The sequence below is a fragment of the Oncorhynchus clarkii genome, chromosome 5 (assembly GCF_045791955.1).
Source record: "Oncorhynchus clarkii lewisi isolate Uvic-CL-2024 chromosome 5, UVic_Ocla_1.0, whole genome shotgun sequence".
In the NCBI taxonomy this organism is placed as follows: Eukaryota; Metazoa; Chordata; class Actinopteri; order Salmoniformes; family Salmonidae; genus Oncorhynchus; species Oncorhynchus clarkii.
In genome coordinates this window covers 6,664,086-6,686,579 of record NC_092151.1, presented here as the reverse complement: position 1 = coordinate 6,686,579, position 22,494 = coordinate 6,664,086, and the positions used below count along the sequence as shown (strand labels likewise).

General features: G+C 48.8%; 1 protein-coding gene across 2 annotated transcripts in view; it reads left to right on the top strand.

The window, feature by feature from the left end:
- LOC139408277 (protein Shroom3-like) overlaps window positions 1-22,494 on the top strand; it is a 150,203-nt gene that overhangs the window by 103,252 nt on the left and 24,457 nt on the right. For both annotated transcript variants that reach the window (XM_071151981.1, XM_071151982.1), the window contains 6 exons: window positions 8,975-9,106; window positions 14,061-14,180; window positions 14,835-15,542; window positions 16,616-18,034; window positions 18,165-18,879; window positions 19,169-19,921. In XM_071151981.1, the coding sequence (XP_071008082.1) occupies window positions 8,975-9,106; window positions 14,061-14,180; window positions 14,835-15,542; window positions 16,616-18,034; window positions 18,165-18,879; window positions 19,169-19,921 (3,847 nt within the window). The remainder of the gene's footprint in view (window positions 1-8,974; window positions 9,107-14,060; window positions 14,181-14,834; window positions 15,543-16,615; window positions 18,035-18,164; window positions 18,880-19,168; window positions 19,922-22,494) is intronic.

Genomic DNA, 22,494 nt, shown 5'->3' with positions numbered 1-22,494 from the left:
TTTAAAATGTATGTTTTTTAGTACCCTGGGTTAGTACCAGGGTAACATACTGGGAGGGATAGTACCAGGGTAACATACTGGGAGGGTTAGTACCAGGGTGACATACTGGGAGGGATAGTACCAGGCTAACATACTGGGAGGGTAAGTACCATGGGAAACATACTGGGAGGGTTAGTACCAGGGTAACATACTGGGAGGTGGGAGGGTTAGTACCAGGGTAACATACTGGGAGGGTTAGTACCAGGGTAACATACTGGGAAGGTTAGTACCAGGGTAAGTACCATGTAACATACTGGGAGGGTTAGTACCAGGGTAACATACTGGGAGGGTTAGTACCAGGGTAACATACTGGGAGGGTTAGTACCAGGGTAACATACTGGGAGGGTTGGTACCAGGGTAACATACTGGGAGGGTTAGTACCAGGGTAACATACTGGGAGGGTTAGTACCAGGGTAACATACTGGGAGGGTTAGTACCAGGGTAACATACTGGGAGGGTTAGTACCAGGGTAAGATACTGGGAGGGTTAGTACCAGGGTAACATACTGGGAGGGTTAGTACCAGGGTGACATACTGGGAGGGTTAGTACCAGGGTAACATACTGAGAGGGTTAGTACCAGGGTAACATACTGGGAAGGTTAGTACCAGGGTAACATACTGAGAGGGTTAATACCAGGGTAACATACTGGGAGGGATAGTACCAGGCTAACATACTGGGAGGGTAAGTACCATGGGAAACATACTGGGAGGGTTAGTACCAGGGTAACATACTGGGAGGTGGGAGGGTTAGTACCAGGGTAACATACTGGGAGGGTTAGTACCAGGGTAACATACTGGGAAGGTTAGTACCAGGGTAACATACTGGGAGGGTTAGTACCAGGGTAACATACTGGGAGGGTTAGTACCAGGGTAACATACTGGGAGGGTTAGTACCAGGGTAACATACTGGGAGGGTTAGTACCAGGGCAACATACTGGGAGGGTTAGTACCAGGGTAACATACTGGGAGGGATAGTACCAGGGTAACATACTGGGAGGGTTAGTACCAGGGTAACATACTGGGAGGGTTAGTACCAGGGTAACATACTGGGAGGGTTAGTACCAGGGTAACATACTGGGAGGGTTAGTACCAGGGTAACATACTGGGAGGGTTAGTACCAGGGTAACATACTGGGAGGGATAGTACCAGGGTAACATACTGGGAGGGTTAGTACCAGGGTAACATACTGGGAGGGTTAGTACCAGGGTAACATACTGGGAGGGTTAGTAACAGGGTAACATACTGGGAGGGTTAGTACCAGGGTAACATACTGGGAGGGTTAGTACCAGGGTAACATACTGGGAGGGATAGTACCAGGGTAACATACTGGGAGGGTTAGTACCAGGGTAACATACTGGGAGGATTAGTACCAGGGTAACATACTGGGAGGGTTAGTACCAGGGTAATATACTGGGAGGGATAGTACCAGGGTAACATACTGGGAGGGTTAGTACCAGGGTAACATACTGGGAGGGATAGTACCAGGGTAACATACTGGGAGGGTTAGTACCAGGGTAACATAATGGGAGGGTTAATACCAGGGTAACATACTGGGAGGTGGGAGGGTTAGTACCAGGGTGACATACTGGGAGGGTTAGTACCAGGGTAACATACTGGGAGGGATAGTACCAGGGTAACATACTGGGAGGTGGGAGGGTTAGTACCAGGGTGACATACTGGGAGGGTTAGTACCAGGGTAACATACTGGGAGGGATAGTACCAGGGTAACATACTGGGAGGGTTAGTACCAGGGTAACATACTGGGAGGGTTAGTACCAGGGTAACATACTGGGAGGGATAGTACCAGGGTAACATACTGGGAGGGTTAGTACCAGGGTAACATACTGGGAGGTGGGAGGGTTAGTACCAGGGTAACATACTGGGAGGGTTAGTACCAGGGTAAGATACTGGGAGGTGGAGGGTTAGTACCAGGGTAACATACTGGGAGGGTTAGTACCAGGGTAACATACTGGGAGGGTTAGTACCAGGGTAACATACTGGGAGGGTTAGTACCAGGGTAACATACTGGGAGGTGGGAGGGTTAGTACCAGGGTAACATACTGGGAGGGTTAGTACCAGGGTAACATACTGGGAGGGTTAGTACCAGGGTAACATACTGAGAGGGTTAGTACCAGGGTAACATACTGGGAGGGTTAGTACCAGGGTAACATACTGGGAGGGAAAGTACCAGGGCAACATACTGGGAGGGTTAGTACCAGGGTAACATACTGGGAGGTGGGAGGGTTAGTACCAGGGTGACATACTGGGAGGGTTAGTACCAGGGTAACATACTGGGAGGGTTAGTACCAGCATAACATACTGGGAGGGTTAGTACCAGGGTAACATATTGGGAGGGTTAGTACCAGGGTAACATACTGGGAGGGTTAGTACCAGGGTAACATACTGGGAGGGTTAGTACCAGGGTAACATACTGGGAGGGTTAGTACCAGGGTAACATACTGGGAGGGTTAGTACCAGGGTAACATACTGGGAGGGTTAGTACCAGGGTAACATACTGGGAGGTGGGAGGGTTAGTACCAGGGTAACATACTGGGAAGGATAGTACCAGGGTAACATACTGGGAAGGTTAGTACCAGGGTAACATACTGGGAGGTGGGAGGGTTAGTACCAGGGTAACATACTGGGAGGGATAGTACCAGGGTAACATACTGGGAGGGTTAGTACCAGGGTAACATACTGGGAGGGTTAGTACCAGGGTAACATACTGGGAGGGTTAGTACCAGGGTAAAATACTGGGAGGGTTAGTACCAGGGTAACATACTGGGAGGGTTAGTACCAGGGTAACATACTGGGATGTGGGAGGGTTAGTACCAGGGTAACATACTGGGAGGGTTAGTACCAGGGTAACATACTGGGAGGTGGGAGGGTTAGTACCAGGGTAACATACTGGGAGGGTTAGTACCAGGGTAACATACTGGGAGGGTTAGTACCAGGGTAAGATACTGGGAGGTGGAGGGTTAGTACCAGGGTAACATACTGGGAGGGTTAGTACCAGGGTAACATACTGGGAGGTGGGAGGGTTAGTACCAGGGTAACATACTGGGAGGGTTAGTACCAGGGTAAGATACTGGGAGGGTTAGTACCAGGGTAACATACTGGGATGTGGGAGGGTTAGTACCAGGGTAACATACTGGGAGGGTTAGTACCAGGGTAACATACTGGGAGGGTTAGTACCAGGGTAAGATACTGGGAGGGTTAGTACCATGGTAACATACTGGGAGGGTTAGTACCAGGGTAACATACTGGGAGGGTTAGTACCAGGGTAACATACTGGGAGGGTTAGTACCAGGGTAAGATACTGGGAGGGTTAGTACCATGGTAACATACTGGGAGGGTTAGTACCAGGGTAACATACTGGGAGGGTTAGTACCAGGGTAAGATACTGGGAGGGTTAGTACCAGGGTAACATACTGGGACTGCAGTTGTAGGTTTCACCTGCTCTGTAGTCTGTGGTCTGTCTTCTAATGAGGCTGGTTTATTGGGACACAGGATTTAAATAGAATGTGTTGTATTTCCAGTTTGTGGACTGGATTCCATACTCAGGCGTGGTGTGGGGAGGGACTATCTGCAGTTTTAGAATTGTTGTAAATGTTGATCAATGTGTCTGTTATGTACCTAAATTATTTTGTTACTGTTAAGTAAAGTTGGATAAATGGTAAAAAAAAATGCTGGAATGTTGTAGAAATATGTGTTACGTGATGAATCATTATGGGGGTGTAAACAATGGCTACTTTCATGTTTCTCTAGCTGGACGAAGGTGAAGATAGCATCGTTTCCTGTTTATATTCCACACTAAGTGTTGTAGGTTTTTGGGATCAAGAAGATCTTCTGAAATATGATGGCTGCCTGTTAGACAGCCAGTAGGAAGAATAGCATCGCTGAGAAGAGCTGTTGTTTCTAAACAGGAGAGGTTGGAGAGCTTGATCTAGATTTTTCTGGATGCTCCAGTCTGCAGTATTTTTCTGGATGCCTGTTGCGTACTCTGCTTAAATCGGACTACTGTGAAAGTACGCTTGTGAAGCTGCAGTGTTGATAACTAGGCCTCCAGTGTTTCTGGTGAGAAGGGAGGACAAGGGGGAGGTTGAGCCAGGGAGAGGGGGAGTCACACCCCTGTCCTGGCTGTCAACACAGTGATAGCATGCAGCTGGACTCTCCTGTGGCTCAGGGCCGTCCCAGCCTGCAGTAGACATCACCATCCCAGCCTGCAGTAGGCCTCACCCTCCCAGCCTGCAGTAGACATCGCCATCCCAGCCTGCATTAGGCCTAACCATCCCAGCCTGCAGTAGACATAACCATCCCAGCCTGCAGTAGACATCACCATCCCAGCCTGCAGTAGGCCTAACCATCCCAGCCTGCAGTAGACATCACCATCCCAGCCTGCAGTAGGCCTAACCATCCCAGCCTGCAGTAGGCCCAGCTCCAGTCTACAATAGACCTCACTGTCCCAACCTGCAGTAGGCCCAGCTCCAGTCTGCAGTACGCCCAGCTCCAGCCTGCAGTAGGCCTCACTGTCCTAACCTGCAGTAGGCCCAGCTCCAGCCTGCAGTAGGCCTCACTGTCCTAACCTGCAGTAGGCCCAGCTCCAGCTTGCAATAGGCCCAGCTCCAGTCTGCAGTAGAACCAGCTCCAGCCTGCAGTAGGCCCAGCTCCAGCCTGCAATAGGTCCAGCTCCAACCTGCAGTAGGCCCAGCTCCAGCCTTTAATAGGCCCAGCTCCAGCCTGCAGTAGGCCCAGCTCCAGCCTGCAGTAGGCCTCACCGTCCCAACCTGCAGTAGGCCCAGCTCCAGTCTGCAGTAGGCCTCACCGTCCCAACCTGCAGTAGGCCCAGCTCCAGTCTGCAGTAGGCCCAGCTCCAGTCTGCAGTAGGCCTCACCGTCCCAACCTGCAGTAGGTCCAGCTCCAGTCTGCAGTAGGCCCAGCTCCAGCCTGCAGTAGGCCCAGCTCCAGCCTGCAGTAGGCCCAGCTCCAGCCTGTTTGGACGGGGCCACCTCAGTCCTCTGTTTGTTTTTTTGGACACAAGATGTCCCCTTACAGGAGAAATAAAGCTTCAGTAGGATCACTACTGTTATCCCAACCTCCTCTCCTCCTCTGTATGTCCAATAGGGTTCAATATCAGGGTTTAAACCGGATGACTTGACAAAACATACTCCCAGCAGTAGCACACAATGTACTAAGCAAGCTGCGTGTGGTGTAGACAGCTCATTGGATAAAGGGTGTATTGGTGTAGGCAGCTCATTGGATAAAGGGTGTATTGGTGTAGGCAGCTCATTGGATAAAGGGTGTATTGGTGTAGGCAACTCATTGGATAAAGGGTGTATGGGTATTGGTGTAGGCAGCTCATTGGATAAAGGGTGTATGGGTATTGGTGTAGACAGCTCATTGGATAAAGGGTGTATGGGTATTGGTGTAGGCAGCTCATTGGATAAAGGGTGTATTGGTGTAGACAGCTCATTGGATAAAGGGTGTATGGGTATTGGTGTAGGCAGCTCATTGGATAAAGGGTGTATTGGTGTAGGCAGCTCATTGGATAAAGGGTGCATGGGTATTGGTGTAGGCAGCTCATTGGATAAAGGGTGTATGGGTATTGGTGTAGGCAGCTCATTGGATAAAGGGTGTATTGGTGTAGGCAGCTCATTGGATAAAGGGTGTATGGGTATTGGTGTAGGCAGCTCATTGGATAAAGGGTGTATGGGTATTGGTGTAGGCAGCTCATTGGATAAAGGGTGTATGGGTATTGGTGTAGGCAGCTCATTGGATAAAGGGTGTATGGGTATTGTTGTAGACAGCTCATTGGATAAAGGGTGTATGGGTATTGGTGTAGGCAGCTCATTGGATAAAGGGTGTATGGGTATTGGTGTAGACAGCTCATTGGATAAAGGGTGTATGGGTATTGGTGTAGGCAGCTCATTGGATAAAGGGTGTATTGGTATTGGTGTAGGCAGCTCAATGGATAAAGGGTGTATTGGTATTTCCCTGTTAAGGCATCAAAGGCCTTCTGGGAACCAGTCAAATGTGGTTCATACAAGAGCTGTTTCTGGTTGCCATGGTTAATCTCAAGCAACAATTCACTTCTCAAAGATTAGTATTTGTTAGTCACTGTTTCACTGTTGCATCCTGGTTGCTGTTATTAAGTTATTGCGTTTGTGTTGTAGCACAAAGTAGCAGTCTGGTAATCTGGCTATAAAAACATGTTATAAAAACAGCAACAGCTCAGGGCTTCTGTTGAAGAAGATAACAGCTTTGGTTGGAAACAATATTGATTACTTCTTCACGATGCGTCCTTGTATAGTGACCAACAAACCCACCCACCGGCTGATGTTTAGTTGGCCATTCATTACCATTCACTGCAGACCTGGCTTCAAATGCTACTTGAAATCATTTAAAATACCTTGCCTGGTACAATGGAACCAATAGAATAGTCGCAATAGTGCAGACTAGTAACCCTGTCCAGTGGGGGACTCCAGACAGACTAGTAACCCTGTCCAGTGGGGGACTCCAGACAGACTAGTAACCCTGTCCATCAGGGGACTCCAGACAGACTAGTAACCCTGTCCAGTGGGGGACTCCAGACAGACTAGTAACCCTGTCCAGTGGGGGACTCCAGACAGACTAGTAACCCTGTCCAGTGGGGGACTCCAGACAGACTAGTAACCCTGTCCATCAGGGGACTCCAGACAGACTAGTAACCCTGTCCAGTGGGGGACTCCAGACAGACTAGTAACCCTGTCCAGTGGGGGACTCCAGACAGACTAGTAACCCTGTCCAGTGGGGGACTCCAGACAGACTAGTAACCCTGTCCAGTGGGGGACTCCAGACAGACTAGTAACCCTGTCCAGTGGGGGACTCCAGACAGACTAGTAACCCTGTCCATCAGGGGACTCCAGACAGACTAGTAACCCTGTCCATCAGGGGACTCCAGACAGACTAGTAACCCTGTCCAGTGGGGGACTCCAGACAGACTAGTAACCCTGTCCAGTGGGGGACTCCAGACAGACTAGTAACCCTGTCCAGTGGGGGACTCCAGACAGACTAGTAACCCTGTCCATCAGGGGACTCCAGACAGACTAGTAACCCTGTCCATCAGGGGACTCCAGACAGACTAGTAACCCTGTCCAGTGGGGGACTCCAGACAGACTAGTAACCCTGTCCAGTGGGGGACTCCAGACAGACTAGTAACCCTGTCCATCAGGGGACTCCAGACAGACTAGTAACCCTGTCCATCAAGGGACTCCAGACAGACTAGTAACCCTGTCCAGTGGGGGACTCCAGACAGACTAGTAACCCTGTCCATCAGGGGACTCCAGACAGACTAGTAACCCTGTCCAGTGGGGGACTCCAGACAGACTAGTAACCCTGTCCATCAGGGGACTCCAGACAGACTAGTAACCCTGTCCAGTGGGGGACTCCAGACAGACTAGTAACCCTGTCCATCAGGGGACTCCAGACAGACTAGTAACCCTGTCCAGTGGGGGACTCCAGACAGACTAGTAACCCTGTCCAGTGGGGGACTCCAGTCAGGCTAGTAACCCTGTCCATCAGGGGACTCCAGACAGACTAGTAACCCTGTCCAGTGGGGGACTCCAGACAGGCTAGTAACCCTGTCCAGTGGGGGACTCCAGTCAGGCTAGTAACCCTGTCCATCAAGGGACTCCAGACAGACTAGTAGAGAAAACACTTAAAGTGTTTTTAAAGATTTCAAATACTATTTGAGCCCAGGTCTGATTCACAGGCAGTGTTCACAGCTGTAATGAATCATCAACAAATTGTCATAAACCCTCTGAGGCATTGCGATGCGATCTGATTTGGCTAACTACGTTAATATGTTGGTTGTGATTCCCCCTGTGCTTCCCTCCAAACGCTAATATCTTCCAGCTTGTCGCTTACATAACAATACATAAGCCTTGACAGTGATTAGACTATAACAGAGCCATGCATGAAATGACAGTATGGGTCTCTGGGCTGTAACTCCATTATGTGTATTATTAGATATAAAGACTTGATGTAACATAACCTTTCTTCTTTAAGGTTGCAGCCCCTATCATCACCAAGACTATCTCTGACCTTTTTTAACCTGTCTCTCCTCTCTGGAGAGGTTCCCATTGCTTGGAAGCCAGCCACGGTTCATCCTTTATTTAAAGGGGGAGATCAAGCTGATCTTAACTGTTATAGGCCTATTTCGATTTTGCCCTGTTTTATCAAAAATGTTGGAAAAACTTGACTGGCTTTCTTGATGTCTACAGTATTCTGTCTGGTATACAATCTGGTTTCTGCTCAGGTTATGGATGTGTCACTGCAACTTAAAGGTCCTAAATTATATCACCATTACCCTTGATTCTGAGCAATGTGCTGCTATTTTTATTGACTTGGCCAAAGCTTTTGATGCGGTTGACCATTCCATTCTTGTGGGCCGGCTAAGGAGGATTGGTGTCTCTGAGGGGTCTTCGGCCTGGTTTGCTAACTACCTCTCTCAAAGAGTGCAGTGTATAAAGTCAGAACATCTGCTATCTCAGCCACTGCCTGTCACCAAGGGAGTACCCCAAGGTTTGATCCTAGGCCCCACACTCTTCTCAATTTCTTCTAGTGGTTTGAATGTTTAGTTCAAGGATCTCCCAGCAGCCTAAAAGACATGGTATGATTACTGGTACATCTTTGTTGTTTGTCGTTATGGAAATCCTGGGAGTGTGTACTGCGTTCCTTATTGTTGGTCTGTGTCATATAGTTCTGTTTTTGTTGTTATTCTATGTGTGTGTGTGTGTGTGTGTGTGTGTGTGTGTGTGCAGGCCTGTGTTCGCGTGTGTGACTGAGTTCATGTGTGTGACTTAGCATGCATAGTCCTCTCCCTCTAGGTGAGCTGTCTCTCTCCCTCAGACGTAGTGAGCCCGTCTCCACACCTCACTTTCTGTTCTGTTCTACAGACGCAGCGAGCCCGTCTCCAGACCACACTCGTGGCACTCCACCAAACTAGGCGAGGGCCAGCCAGACCCCAGCATGGTGCAGATATCCCAGGGCACCATAGACCCTCCCTGGCAACACACATTCAACTCCAGGTTAGTCAATCAATCAATCAATCAATCAAGTGATAAATCAATCAAGTAACGTTGGTCATTAGGTTATTCAATGATTGCATCTGAGCTCCTAGAGTGTGAGGCTCCCCTTTTCTTCTTCAAGTGTTCTACTCCGCTAGCCAGCACCTCGCCTAAATTAGTGTGCTTTTCTTTCGCCTCTAAAGTAGGTTATGAGGAACAGGAAGGCCCGCACACTGTTGGTGTTCCCAAGTAAAGCTAGGTTTCCTTCCAATTGGCGACAGATTTTCATGCGAATATTTTAAAATCTGCATGAAAACACCAGAGATGTTTCCATCAAATTGACTTTTTGACATACAGTTGAAGTAGGAAGTTTACATACACCTTAGCCAAATACATTTAAACCCAGTTTTTCACAATTCCTGATATTTAATCCTAGTAAAAATTCCCTGTCTTAGGTCAGTTAGGATCACAACTTTATTCCGAGTGGGTCAGAAGTTTACATAGACTCAATTAGTATTTGGTAGAATTGCCTTTTAATTGTTTAACTTGGGTCAAACGTTGCAGGTCGCCTTCCACAAGCTTCCCACAATAATTTGGGTGAATTTTGGCCCATTCGTCCTGACAGAGCTGTTGTAACTGAGTCAGGTTTGTAGGCCTCCTTGCTCGCACACCCTTTTTCAGTTATGCCCATACATTTTCTATAGGATTGAGGTCAGGGCTTTGTGATGGCCACTCCAATACCTTGACTTTGTTGTCCTTAAGCCATTTTGCCACAACTTTGGAAGTATGCTTGGGGTCATTGTCCATTTGGAAGACCCATTTGCGACCAAGCTTTATCTTCCTGTGTCTTGAGATGTTGCTTCAATATATCCACATAATTTTCCTGCCTCATGATGCCATCTATTTTGTGAAGTGCACCAGTCCCTCCTGCAGCAATACACCCCCACAACATGATGCTGCCACCCCTGTGCTTCACGGTTGGGATGGTGTTCTTCGGCTTGCAAGCCTCCCTCTTTTTCCTCCAAACATAACGATGGTCATTATAGCCAAACAGTTATATTTTTGTTTCATCAGACCAGAGGACATTTCTCCAAAAAGTATGATCTTTGTCCCCATGTGCAGTTGCAAACCGTAGTCTGGCTTTTTTGTGGCGGTTTTGGAGTAGTGGCTTCTTCCTTGCTGAGCGGCCTTTCAGGTTATGTCGATATAGGACTCGTTTTACTGTGGATATAGATACTTTTGTACCTGTTTCCTCCAGCATCTTTTCGCACCAAAGTACGTTAATCTCTAGGAGACAGAACGCATTTCCTTCCTGAGCGGTATGACGGCTGCGTGGTCCCATGGTGTTTATACTTGCGTACTATTGTTTGAACAGATGAACGTGGTACCTTCAGGCGTTTGGAAATTGCTCCCAAGGATGAACCAGACTTGTGGAGGTATACAATTTTTTTCTGAGGTCTTGGCTGATTTCTTTTGATTTTCCATGATGTCTAGCAAAGAGGCACTGAGTTTGAAGGTAGGCCTTGAAATACATCCACAGGTACACCTCCAACTGACTCAAATGAAGTCAATTAGCCTATCAGAAGATTCTAAAGCCATGACATAATTTCCTGGAATTTTCCAAGCTGTTTAAAGGCACAGTCAACTTAGTGTATGTTAACATCTGACCCACTGGAAATGCGATACAGTGAATTCTAAGTGAAATAATCTGTTTGTAAACAATTGTTGTAAAAATGACTTGTGTCATGCACAAAGTAGATGTCCTAACCGACTTGCCAAAACTATAAAACAATACATTTGTGGAGTGGTTGAAAAACGAGTTTTAATGACTCCGACCTAAGTGTATGTAAACTTCCGACTTCAACTGTACATGATGACGTAGTAAACACAAATAAAAATACATTTTGCAGTTAAATCCTCATGTACCTAATAAAAAATAAAAGTTAAAATACTTTACATCGCATTTTCAAATCTACTAATAGTTTTCTCACAAAACAATTTGCGTTATTTAGCGAGTGTGCCCACTTCAGTATTGGACCCTCCGTTCTAGATACTGCATCTGTGCGCTATTGGAGCTCACGTATAGCCTACATGACCAGATTATTAGGGACGAAATTTGTGAGATAATTTTTTATTTGTCAAACGGCAGCCAAGCATCGATGATCGAGTCAATGTGGAGGCTATATACAGGGGGTACCAGTACAGAGTCAATGTGGAGGCTATATACAGGGGGTACCGGTACAGAGTCAATGTGGAGACTATATACAGGGGGTACCGGTACAGAGTCAATGTGGAGGCTATATACAGGGGGTACCGGTACAGAGTCAATGTGGAGGCTATATACAGGGTATTACGGTACAGAGCCAATGTGGAGGCTATATACAGGTTGTTACGGTACAGAGTCAATGTGGAGGCTATATACAGGGTATTACGGTACAGAGCCAATGTGGAGGCTATATACAGGGTGTTACGGTACAGAGTCAATGTGGAGGCTATATACAGGGGGTACCGGTGCAGAGTCAATGTGGAGGCTATATACAGGGTATTACGGTACAGAGCCAATGTGGAGGCTATATACAGGGTGTTACGGTACAGAGTCAATGTGGAGGCTATATACAGGGTTTTACGGTACAGAGTCAATGTGGAGGCTATATACAGGGTATATTGGTACAGAGTCAATATGGAGGCTATATACAGGGGGTACCGGTACAGAGTCAATGTGGAGGCTATATACAGGGGGTACCGGTACAGAGTCAATGTGGAGGCTATATACAGGGGGTACCGGTTCAGAGTCAATGTGGAGGCTATATACAGGGGGTACCGGTTCAGAGTCAATCTGGAGGCTATATACAGGGGGTACCGGTACAGAGTCAATGTGGAGGCTATATACAGGGTTTTACGGTACAGAGTCAATGTGGAGGCTATATACAGGGTGTTACGGTACAGAGTCAATGTGGAGGCTATATACAGGGGGTACCGGTACAGAGTCAATGTGGAGGCTATATACAGGGTGTTACGGTACAGAGTCAATGTGGAGACTATATACAGGGTGTTACGGTACAGAGTCAATGTGTAGACTATATACAGGGTGTTACGGTACAGAGTCAATGTGCAGACTATATACAGGGTGTTCCGGTACAGAGTCAATGTGGAGACTATATACAGGGTGGTACGGTACAGAGTCAATGTGGAGGCTATATACAGGGTTTTACGGTACAGAGTCAATGTGGAGGCTATATACAGGGTGTACCTGTACAGAGTCAATATGGAGGCTATATACAGGGGGTACCGGTACAGAGTCAATGTGGAGGCTATATACAGGTGGTACCGGTACAGAGTCAATGTGGAGGCTATATACAGGGGGTACCGGTACAGAGTCAATGTGGAGGCTATATACAGGGTGTTACGGTACAGAGTCAATGTGGAGGCTATATACAGGGGGTACCGGTACAGAGTCAATGTGGAAGCTATGTACAGGGTGTTACGGTACAGAGTCAATGTGGAGGCTATATACAGGGTGTTACGGTACAGAGTCAATGTGGAGACTATATACAGGGTGTTACGGTACAGAGTTTGAGGCCAACTGCCTGTAATGTAGATGTATTCAGGACAGAACAGCTTGTTTATATGTTATCGAGGTTTACACACACACACACACACACACACACACACACACACACACACACACACACACACAAAGAGAGGGGAGGTGGGTATTGACGTCATCTTTCAACTACAGAGGGACATTCCTGATGACACCTCACCTCTACCGTTCCCATGACAACTCTGACTCCCACTCGGAGCGTCTTGGCTCGTCCAATGCGGTTGCAGTGTTATTTGCAGAGAGAGAGAGAGAGAGACAGAGAGGCACATTGCAGCCTCTTCAGTTCTGAGAGTAATGTAGAAGAGGGTAATGCAACTGTGTTGCTCATGGATGAGGGAACGTTGCTATGAGAGCGATTGTGCTGATCCCAGAGCTGTGACGTCCTCATCACATTCATTACCGCTGCAGAAATACCAACCAACACTGGGCCTCCACCATCCCCCAACACACACACACACACATGCCGACTACACACAGACATGCAGACTACACACAGACACGCAGACTACACACAGACATGTAGACTACACACACACATGCTGACTACACACACACATGCTGACTACACACAGACATGCAGACTACACACAGACATGTAGACTACACACAGACATGCAGACTACACACAGACATGTAGACTACACACACAGTCATGCAGACTACACACAGACATGCAGACTACACACAGACATGCAGACTACACACAGACATGCAGACTACACACAGACATGCAGACTACACACAGACAGACAGTGACCTGGCTCTAGCCAGGAGTAGTGTACTATGTAGGGAATATAACCCTGGTCAGTAGTAGTGTACTATTTAGGGAATATGGCCCTGGTCAGTAGTAGTGTACTATGTAGGGAATATGGGCCTTGGTCAGTAATAGTGTACTATGTAGGGAATATGGGCCCTGGTCAGTAGTAGTGTACTATGTAGGGAATATGGCCCTGGTCAGTAGTAGTGTACTATGTAGGGAATATGGCCCTGGTCAGGAGTAGTGTACTATGTAGGGAATATGGCCCTGGTCAGGAGTAGTGTACTATGTAGGGAATATGGGCCTTGGTCAGTAGTAGTGTACTATGTAGGGAATATGGCCCTGGTCAGTAGTAGTGTACTATGTAGGGAATATGGGCCTTGGTCAGTAGTAGTGCACTATGTAGGGAATATGGCCCTGGTCAGTAGTAGTGTACTATGTAGGGAATATGGCCCTGGTCAGTAGTAGTGTACTATGTAGGGAATATGGGCCTTGGTCAGTAGTAGTGTACTATGCAGGCAACTCTTTGGTTACGAGTCTATTGCTGTCTATCTCTAAATTATTTTAAATGTAACTCTCTCTCTCTCTCTTTCCATCTCTCTCCTCTTCCACAGTGCGTCCACTACAGACCTGTCAGGTTACGACCCAGGTTACCTGAGGAAGAGTCCAGACCAGTACAGTTCTAGAGGAAGTATGGAGAGCCTTGGGGAGCACCACGGCCACCCAGCCTACAGGTGCTGCTCTTGTTAATAGGGCCTTTTTTATCCTCAATCATTTTCAATGTGTGTAATGATGTCTGTCTCCGGTGTCTCAGCCTGCTACCTTTATTATGTAATCAAATCATTCAATCAAGTAAGGATCAAATAACTCCTCTCCCCTCCCCTCCCCTCCCCTCCCCTCCCCTCCCCTCCCCTCCCCTCCCCTCCCCTCCCCTCTCCTCTCCCCTCCCCTCCCCTCCCCTCCTCCCCACCCCTCCTCTCCTCTCCTCTCCTCTCCCCTCCTCTCCTCTCCTCTCCTCTCCTCTCCTCTCCTCTCCTCTCCTCTCCTCTCCTCTCCTCTCCTCTCCTCTCCTCTCCCCTCCCCTCCCCTCCCCTCCCCTCCTCCCCACCCCTCCTCTCCTCTCCCCTCCCCTCCCCTCCCCTCCCCTCCCCTCCCCTCCCCTCCCCTCCTCCCCACCCCTCCTCTCCTCTCCCCTCCTCTCCTCTCCTCTCCCCTCCCCTCCCCTCCCCTCTCCCCTCCCCTCCCCTCCCCTCCCCTCTCCTCTCCCCTCCCCTCCCCTGCCCTCCCCTCCCCTCCCCTCCTCCCCACCCCTCCTCTCCTCTCCTCTCCCCTCCTCTCCCCTCCCCTCCCCTCCCCTCCTCTCCTCTCCTCTCCTCTCCTCTCTTCAGTTCTTCCTGCCACCAGCTGTCTGCCTCCAAGTCCTCCAACAGCATGGACCACCTTCACAGCAAAAGGGACTCAGCCTACTCCTCCTTCTCTACCAGCTCTAGTATCCCAGAGTACCTAGCGGCCACTCCGACCTTTAGTAAGGAGAGGTCATACTCCATGGAGACGATTCCACAGAGGGGTGGGGTTAGCGGAGGAGGTGGAGGGGCCGTGGCGGAGGGCATGCAGCATGCTGTCTACGACCCCCAGCAGGGAGGTGCCCAAGAGCACGAGGACAGCTCCACTGCGTTGCTACGCAACCACGAGGCCGGCAGAGCGGGTTCTCATAGTGGGGGCAAGGCCTCCTGTCACCGCGGCAGTAGTAGCTGTAGTAACAGCAGTAGAGGAAGCAACGGCGGTAATAACCCCAAACGACACAGCGTTGGGCCAATCTGGGGTCAGTCTCAATCCGCCAGCCGCAGTTCCTATGAAAGCCTGAAGGGGGCGCCAGCTCCTCCCATACGGAGTGACAGCTACGCGGCGATCAGGCACCACGAGAGGCCCAATTCCTGGTCCAGCCTGGAGCAGACTCGCTCCCTCAGGGCTCTCCACAAGGGGTCCACCTCCTCCTGGTACCACTCCTCTGGCTCCGTGGCCTCCGGCTCGGGCAAGGGCTCCTACGGGGCCGAGGGCCAGCTCCACACCGTCATAGAGAAGAGTCCTGAGAGCAGGTATTTATTCTATTGTATCCATTGGCTTCTGCGTGAGTCAGGAGCTGTGTTTTTGTACCTGACGTTAGTGCTCTGTCTACATGTAGATATCACTGATAGGAACTGTCAACTGTGGGACCTTATATAGACAGGTGTGAGCCTTTCCAAATCATGTCCAATCAATTGAATTTACCACAGGTGGACTCCAATCAAGTTGTAGAAACATCTCAAGGATGATCATTGGAAACAAGCATGCACCTGAGCTCAATTTCGAGTCTCATAGCAAAGGGTCTGAATACTTATGTAAATAAGTATTTGCTGTTTTCCATTTTTTTTAATAGATTTGCCAACATTTTTAAAACCTGTTTTCACTTTGTCGTTATGGGGTATTGTGTGTAGATTGATGAGGGGAAAAGAATTGAATCAATTTTAGAATAAGGCTGTAACGTAACAAAATGGGGAATAAGTCAGGGGTCTGAATACTTTCCCGAATTGCACTGTACTTTGTATCCCTCATTTACTGAAGTGTTTCCATTATTTTGGCAGTTACCTGTTCTGTTGTTGCTGTTCGTTGTCTTTGTTCCAGCTTCTCCTGTTCTGTTGTTGCTGTTCGTTGTCTTTGTTCCAGTTTCTCCTGTTCTGTTGTTGCTGTTCGTTGTCTTTGTTCCAGCTTCTCCTGTTCTGTTGTTGCTGTTCGTTGTCTTTGTTCCAGTTTCTCCTGTTCTGTTGTTGCTGTACGTTGTCTTTGTTCCAGTTTCTCCTGTTCTGTTGTTGCTGTACGTTGTCTTTGTTCCAGTTTCTCCTGTTCTGTTGTTGCTGTACGTTGTCTTTGTTCCAGTTTCTCCTGTTCTGTTGTTGCTGTACGTTGTCTTTGTTCCAGTTTCTCCTGTTCTGTTGTTGCTGTACGTTGTCTTTGTTCCAGTTTCTCCTGTTCTGTTGTTGCTGTACATTGTCTTTGTTCCAGCTTCTCCTGTTCTGTTGATGCTGTACGTTGTCTTTGTTCCAGCTTCTCCTGTTCTGTTGTTGCTGTACGTTGTCTTTGTTCCAGTTTCTCCTTGTTGTAAAGGTTCTTCCTCTTCTTCTTCTTCTTCTAGCCCCACCATCAAGCCCAAACAGGGCGTGGGTCAAGTCCCCCAGCCCCCTCAGCCCCAGAATACATCTGGCCGCCTCATGTCGCCCCAGGGCATCTACCCCGTGCCCCCTCCGGAGACCCACTATGCACAGATGCCCACCAGCAGCCCCAGCCCCAGCCCCAGCAGTGTGTACCCAGGCCTGGCCAGGGAGAGCAGTCTGAGCAGACAGAGAGAGCTCCAGGGGTTAGGAGTGGGGGTCAGTGTGGATACAGGGATTGAGGTATCTGTAGAGAACGGATACCAAAGCAACACTTTCAACTCTTATGTCACCTGTTCCAACCAGCCTCAGCATCATGACTTAGCTCCGCCTCCAACCAAACAGCCAGCCCAGCCTGTTAACAGAGGGGGTGACAGAGGACATGAGGAGACCCAAACCAAACTGGGTCTCTCCAGGTCTCATTTGAAGGGGGAGGGACAAACCGTCTCCCGAAGGCAGAGCCAGCAGGGTCATGGACAGGTTCAGGTGTACAGACCCTCCTCAGCCCAGTCCATAGGCCAGGAGAGGAGGGACCCATACACTCCAGTCCAGCCGCGGAGAGAGAGGCTACCCAGGTATTCCCAGGGCTCAGAGAGTTACACTGAGAAGCATCAGGTCAGACACACTGAACACAGCCATCCAGACCCTCAGCCTCCCACTACCATGCCCACTAAGATATCCAAGGTCCACGTTCCTCAGCGGATCAGGACTAGCAGTACCCCAGCCAAAGGGCCTGATCATCGAGTCAACAACCAGAGGTCCAGGTCCCCCATCCGGCACTACAGCGAACCCAGTCCACCCCACCACCAGAAGAACCAGAAGGGACCAGAGCACCCCCTGACCCGGCTAGAGAATGCCCTAGCGGAGGTTCAGCGTTGTGCCAGTCCAGAGAGCTCCACTAGGAGTCGGAGCAGCCACCAGAGGAACCCGTCTGTCCTGGAGAAGGTAAACCGGTTCGAGCGCCACGAAAAGAGGAAGCAGAGGAGTCAAAGCATCAATGCCACCCACACCAACCTGGGACCCTCCTCCTCCTCCCGTCCAACTCAGCCCCAGCCTCAGCCCAAGCACCATGAGAGGGCCATGAGCTATTGTACTGGTATGGATGACCTGCGTAACATGCTGGAGAGAAGCAGCAGCCCCAGCAGCACCTGCAGAACACTGAGCTCCTCCTCTAGCGCACATCATGGGAAAACTACGGTGGCCCACAAGGGTCATCATTACGCAGAGCAGCAGAGGCCAGGAAGTTGTGACCAAGCCAAGCCCCAGACCTCCAGGGACCCCCACCACCAGCCTAACCCCATGGAGCCTAACCCCATGGACCCTAACCCTGGCTCGGCCCTACAGAGGAGCAGGAGTACCTTCCAACTGGGGAGCCAGGAGGAGAACGGCCATGACAGGGACAGGTAACTGCTCTACTGTACCTAATGTGAATTATATATGCTCAGTTTATTGTAGTTAGAATCATTTCCCCAGGTCTACTTCCGGGTACATGTTAATGTGCGTAGCTAATACAAGTGATTGTGATTCTGGCAGAGAGTTCCATTGGAGGGATGACCTGCAGGACCTACTGGGGACCATCCAGGACACGTCCTTTAACCGGGCCTACAGGGACAGTATCAAGGACGCCCAGTCCAAGGTGCTCCGATCCACCTCCTTCAGACGCAGGGACCTGGGAATCAGCTCCAGCTCTAACCAGAGCTCCAACAACCCCCCTCCTGGTGTCAACAACAACGCCCCTCCTGGTGTCAACAACAACGCCCCTCCTGGTGTCAACAACAACGCCCCTCCTGGTGTCAACAACAACCCCCCTCCTGTCCCCGCTAAGCACTTATCCTTGGAGCGGAAGGCAGTGGCCCCCAAGACCGGTCCCAAATCCTCCATTGTCACCACCACTGTCCCAGCCTCCGCCCCAGCCACTCGCCTGTCCCCTCACACCCCCAAAGAGAGGCACACGATCACGACCCCAGACCCAGTCCCAGCCCCAACCACCTCTCCCTCCCCTCACACCCCCAAAGAGAGGCACACGATCGCCACCCCAGACCCAGTCCCAGCCCCAACCACCTCTCCCTCTCCTCACACCCCCAAAGAGAGGCACCTTGTCACCCCCAAGCCCGAGAGGTTCAGCCCCCCAGAGCTCCCCAGTGTCCCAGCCTTGGGCCCACCAGTCCCGGCCCGAATCGGTGGGCGTAAGAGGCTCACCATGGAGCAGAAGAAGAGATCGTACTCTGAGCCAGAGAGCATGCACGAGGTAGGTGAATGTATCCAGGATGCCGCCATCTTGGATCAAAGTACTTAAAGGTAGACTCAGCGAGGTGGCATTGCAACAAACACCACCGCCGATATTGAGATGAGCGCAATCACAGATGATCTGTGCACGGAAGTGCTTTACACTGCTACAGTGTGGTTCTAGTCTCAGGCTTTTAACGCTCTTAGTTGTTGTGGAAATGCGTTTACTTCATGTATGCAATGTCACCTTGCTACCTTACTGCCCTCCATTCAGGGGGGAGGGCTGCACTGACTCTGTGCCTCTCTTCTAGGTGGGGTTAGAGTCTGACCCGAGGAGGAGTGCCCAGCACCAGCAGATCCTGTTCCAAGGCACAGAGACCAGCGTGGCAGACCGCAGGAGGATGTTTGAAGTGGCAACCAGTCGCAGCCTGAGCTCCAGCTCCCAGGCTCCTCAGGCCCTCCAGGGCTCCCGGGCTGGTCTAGCCGTCTCCCGGCCGGAGCTCTGGCAGCTGCAGCAGGACGCCCTGGCCGACTACATGGAGAGGAAGAGAGGCTGGAGGACAGACAGGGACAGGGACAGGTCCGAGGAGAGACGGCATCGTCACCGGCCCCACAGTGCCTACCTCCAGCCCTTCACAGACACCCAGAGTGTCTCATCCACCTCCACCACCAGCCTAGCCTCTCTCCAGGATCTGTTTGGCCCAGAAAGGAGCCTGTCTGGTGAGGAAAGGCTCTGCTCCACCCTGCCTCCTGGTCTGCAGCTCCAGGACAGTATCCACCCAGGCAGGGTGACCACACCACACATCCATACCCAGGCCCCCACCTCAGTCTCCAACTCCCACCAATACCCCACTGGATTTGGATCCAACAGGCCTCTGGAGGGAGTCCCAGCCAAGGCCTACGAGGCTTTCCGGAGCCAGCGAAGCGATGTGGCCTTTGAAAGAACGGCTCCAGCCCGCAGCTCTGGGAAGTCCGCCTCAGCGGAGGATCTTCTAGAACACTCTGAGGAGAGGCCACAGCACTTCAGATCCCACTCCTCGCCCTCTGTAGAGAGGCTCGACCAGGTACACTCTCTGCCTTTTAGATTTTATTTGAATGAAATGCTACTCTGCTACAAGACTAAAATAGAAGCACCACACAATTCAGTTCCATAAAAAACAGCTGACTTTAGGTCTAGTTTTATCTGTATATCTCAGGTTAGACGGTATATTAACTAGCCTGGTCCCAGATCTCTTTGTGCTTAGGGGGTAGATATTGCAGACAGATTGTAGCTTCTGTCAATGTAATTGTCGGCATCATTTCCTATCCCCCATATATGTTTTTACAAATATATATATAAACTCAGCAAAAAAATAAACGTTCTCTCACTGTCAACTGCGTTTATTTTCAGCAAACTTAACATGTGTAAATATTTGTATGAACATACGATTCAACAACTGAGACATAAACTGAACAAGTTCCACAGACATGTGATTAACAGAAATGGAATAATGTGTTCCTGAACAAAGGGGGGGTCAAAATCAAAAGTAACAGTCAGTATGTGGTGTGGCCACCAGCTGCATTAAGTGCTGCAGTGCATCTCCTCCTCATGGACTGTACCAGATTTACCAGTACTTGCTGTGCGATGTTACTCCACTCTTCCACCAAGGCACCTGCAAGTTCCCGGACATTTCTGGGGGGAATGGCCCTAGGCCTCACCCTTCGATCCAACAGGTCCCAGACGTGCTCAATGGGATTGAGATCCGGGCTCTTCGCTGGCCATGGCACAACACTGACATTCCTGTCTTGCAGGAAGTCATGCACAGAACGAGCAGTATGGCTGGTGGCATTGTCATGCTGGAAGGTCAAAGGGTTAGTACTACTCTAATACAGGACTAGTAAAAGGTTAGTACTACTCTAATACAGGACTAGTAAAGGGTTAGTACTACTCTAATACAGGACTAGTAAAAGGTTAGTACTACTCTAATACAGGACTAGTAAAGGGTTAGTACTACTCTAATACAGGACTAGTAAAGGGTTAGTACTACTCTAATACAGGACTAGTAAAGGGTTAGTACTACTCTAATACAGGACTAGTAAAGGGTTAGTACTACTCTAATACAGGACTAGTAAAGGGTTAGTACTACTCTAATACAGGACTAGTAAAAGGTTAGTACTACTCTAATACAGGACTAGTAAAGGGTTAGTACTACTCTAATACAGGACTAGTAAAGGGTTAGTACTACTCTAATACAGGACTAGTAAAGGGTTAGTACTACTCTAATACAGGACTAGTAAAGGGTTAGTACTACTCTAATACAGGACTAGTAAAGGGTTAGAGTTAGTACTACTCTAATACAGGACTAGTAAAGGGTTAGTACTACTCTAATACAGGACTAGTAAAGGGTTAGTACTACTCTAATACAGGACTAGTAAAGGGTTAGTACTACTGTAATACAGGACTAGTAAAGGGTTAGGGTTAGTACTACTGTAATACAGGACTAGTAAAGGGTTAGTACTACTCTAATACAGGACTAGTAAAGGGTTAGTACTACTCTAATACAGGACTAGTAAAGGGTTAGTACTACTCTAATACAGGACTAGTAAAGGGTTAGTACTACTCTAATACAGGACTAGTTAAGGGTTAGTCCTACTCTAATACAGGACTAGTAAAGGGTTAGTACTACTCTAATACAGGACTAGTAAAGGGTTAGTACTACTCTAATACAGGACTAGTAAAGGGTTAGTACTACTCTAATACAGGACTAGTAAAGGGTTAGTACTACTCTAATACAGGACTAGTAAAGGGTTAGTACTACTCTAATACAGGACTAGTAAAGGGTTAGTACTACTCTAATACAGGACTGGTAAAGGGTTAGTACTACTCTAATACAGGACTAGTTAAGGGTTAGTCCTACTCTAATACAGGACTAGTAAAGGGTTAGTACTACTCTAATACAGGACTAGTAAAGGGTTAGGGTTAGTACTACTCTAATACAGGACTAGTAAAGGGTTAGTACTACTCTAATACAGGACTAGTAAAATGTTAGTACTACTCTAATACAGGACTAGTAAAGGGTTAGTACTACTCTAATACAGGACTAGTAAAGGGTTAGTACTACTCTAATACAGGACTAGTAAAGGGTTAGTACTACTCTAATACAGGACTAGTAAAGGGTTAGAGTTAGTACTACTCTAATACAGGACTAGTAAAGGGTTAGTACTACTCTAATACAGGACTAGTAAAGGGTTAGTACTACTCTAATACAGGACTAGTAAAGGGTTAGTACTACTGTAATACAGGACTAGTAAAGGGTTAGGGTTAGTACTACTGTAATACAGGACTAGTAAAGGGTTAGTACTACTCTAATGCAGGACTAGTAAAGGGTTAGTACTACTCTAATACAGGACTAGTAAAGGGTTAGTACTACTCTAATACAGGACTAGTAAAGGGTTAGTACTACTCTAATACAGGACTAGTAAAGGGTTAGGGTTAGTACTACTCTAATACAGGACTAGTAAAGGGTTAGTACTACTCTAATACAGGACTAGTAAAAGGTTAGTACTACTCTAATACAGGACTAGTAAAGGGTTAGTACTACTCTAATACAGGACTAGTAAAGGGTTAGGGTTAGTACTACTCTAATACAGGACTAGT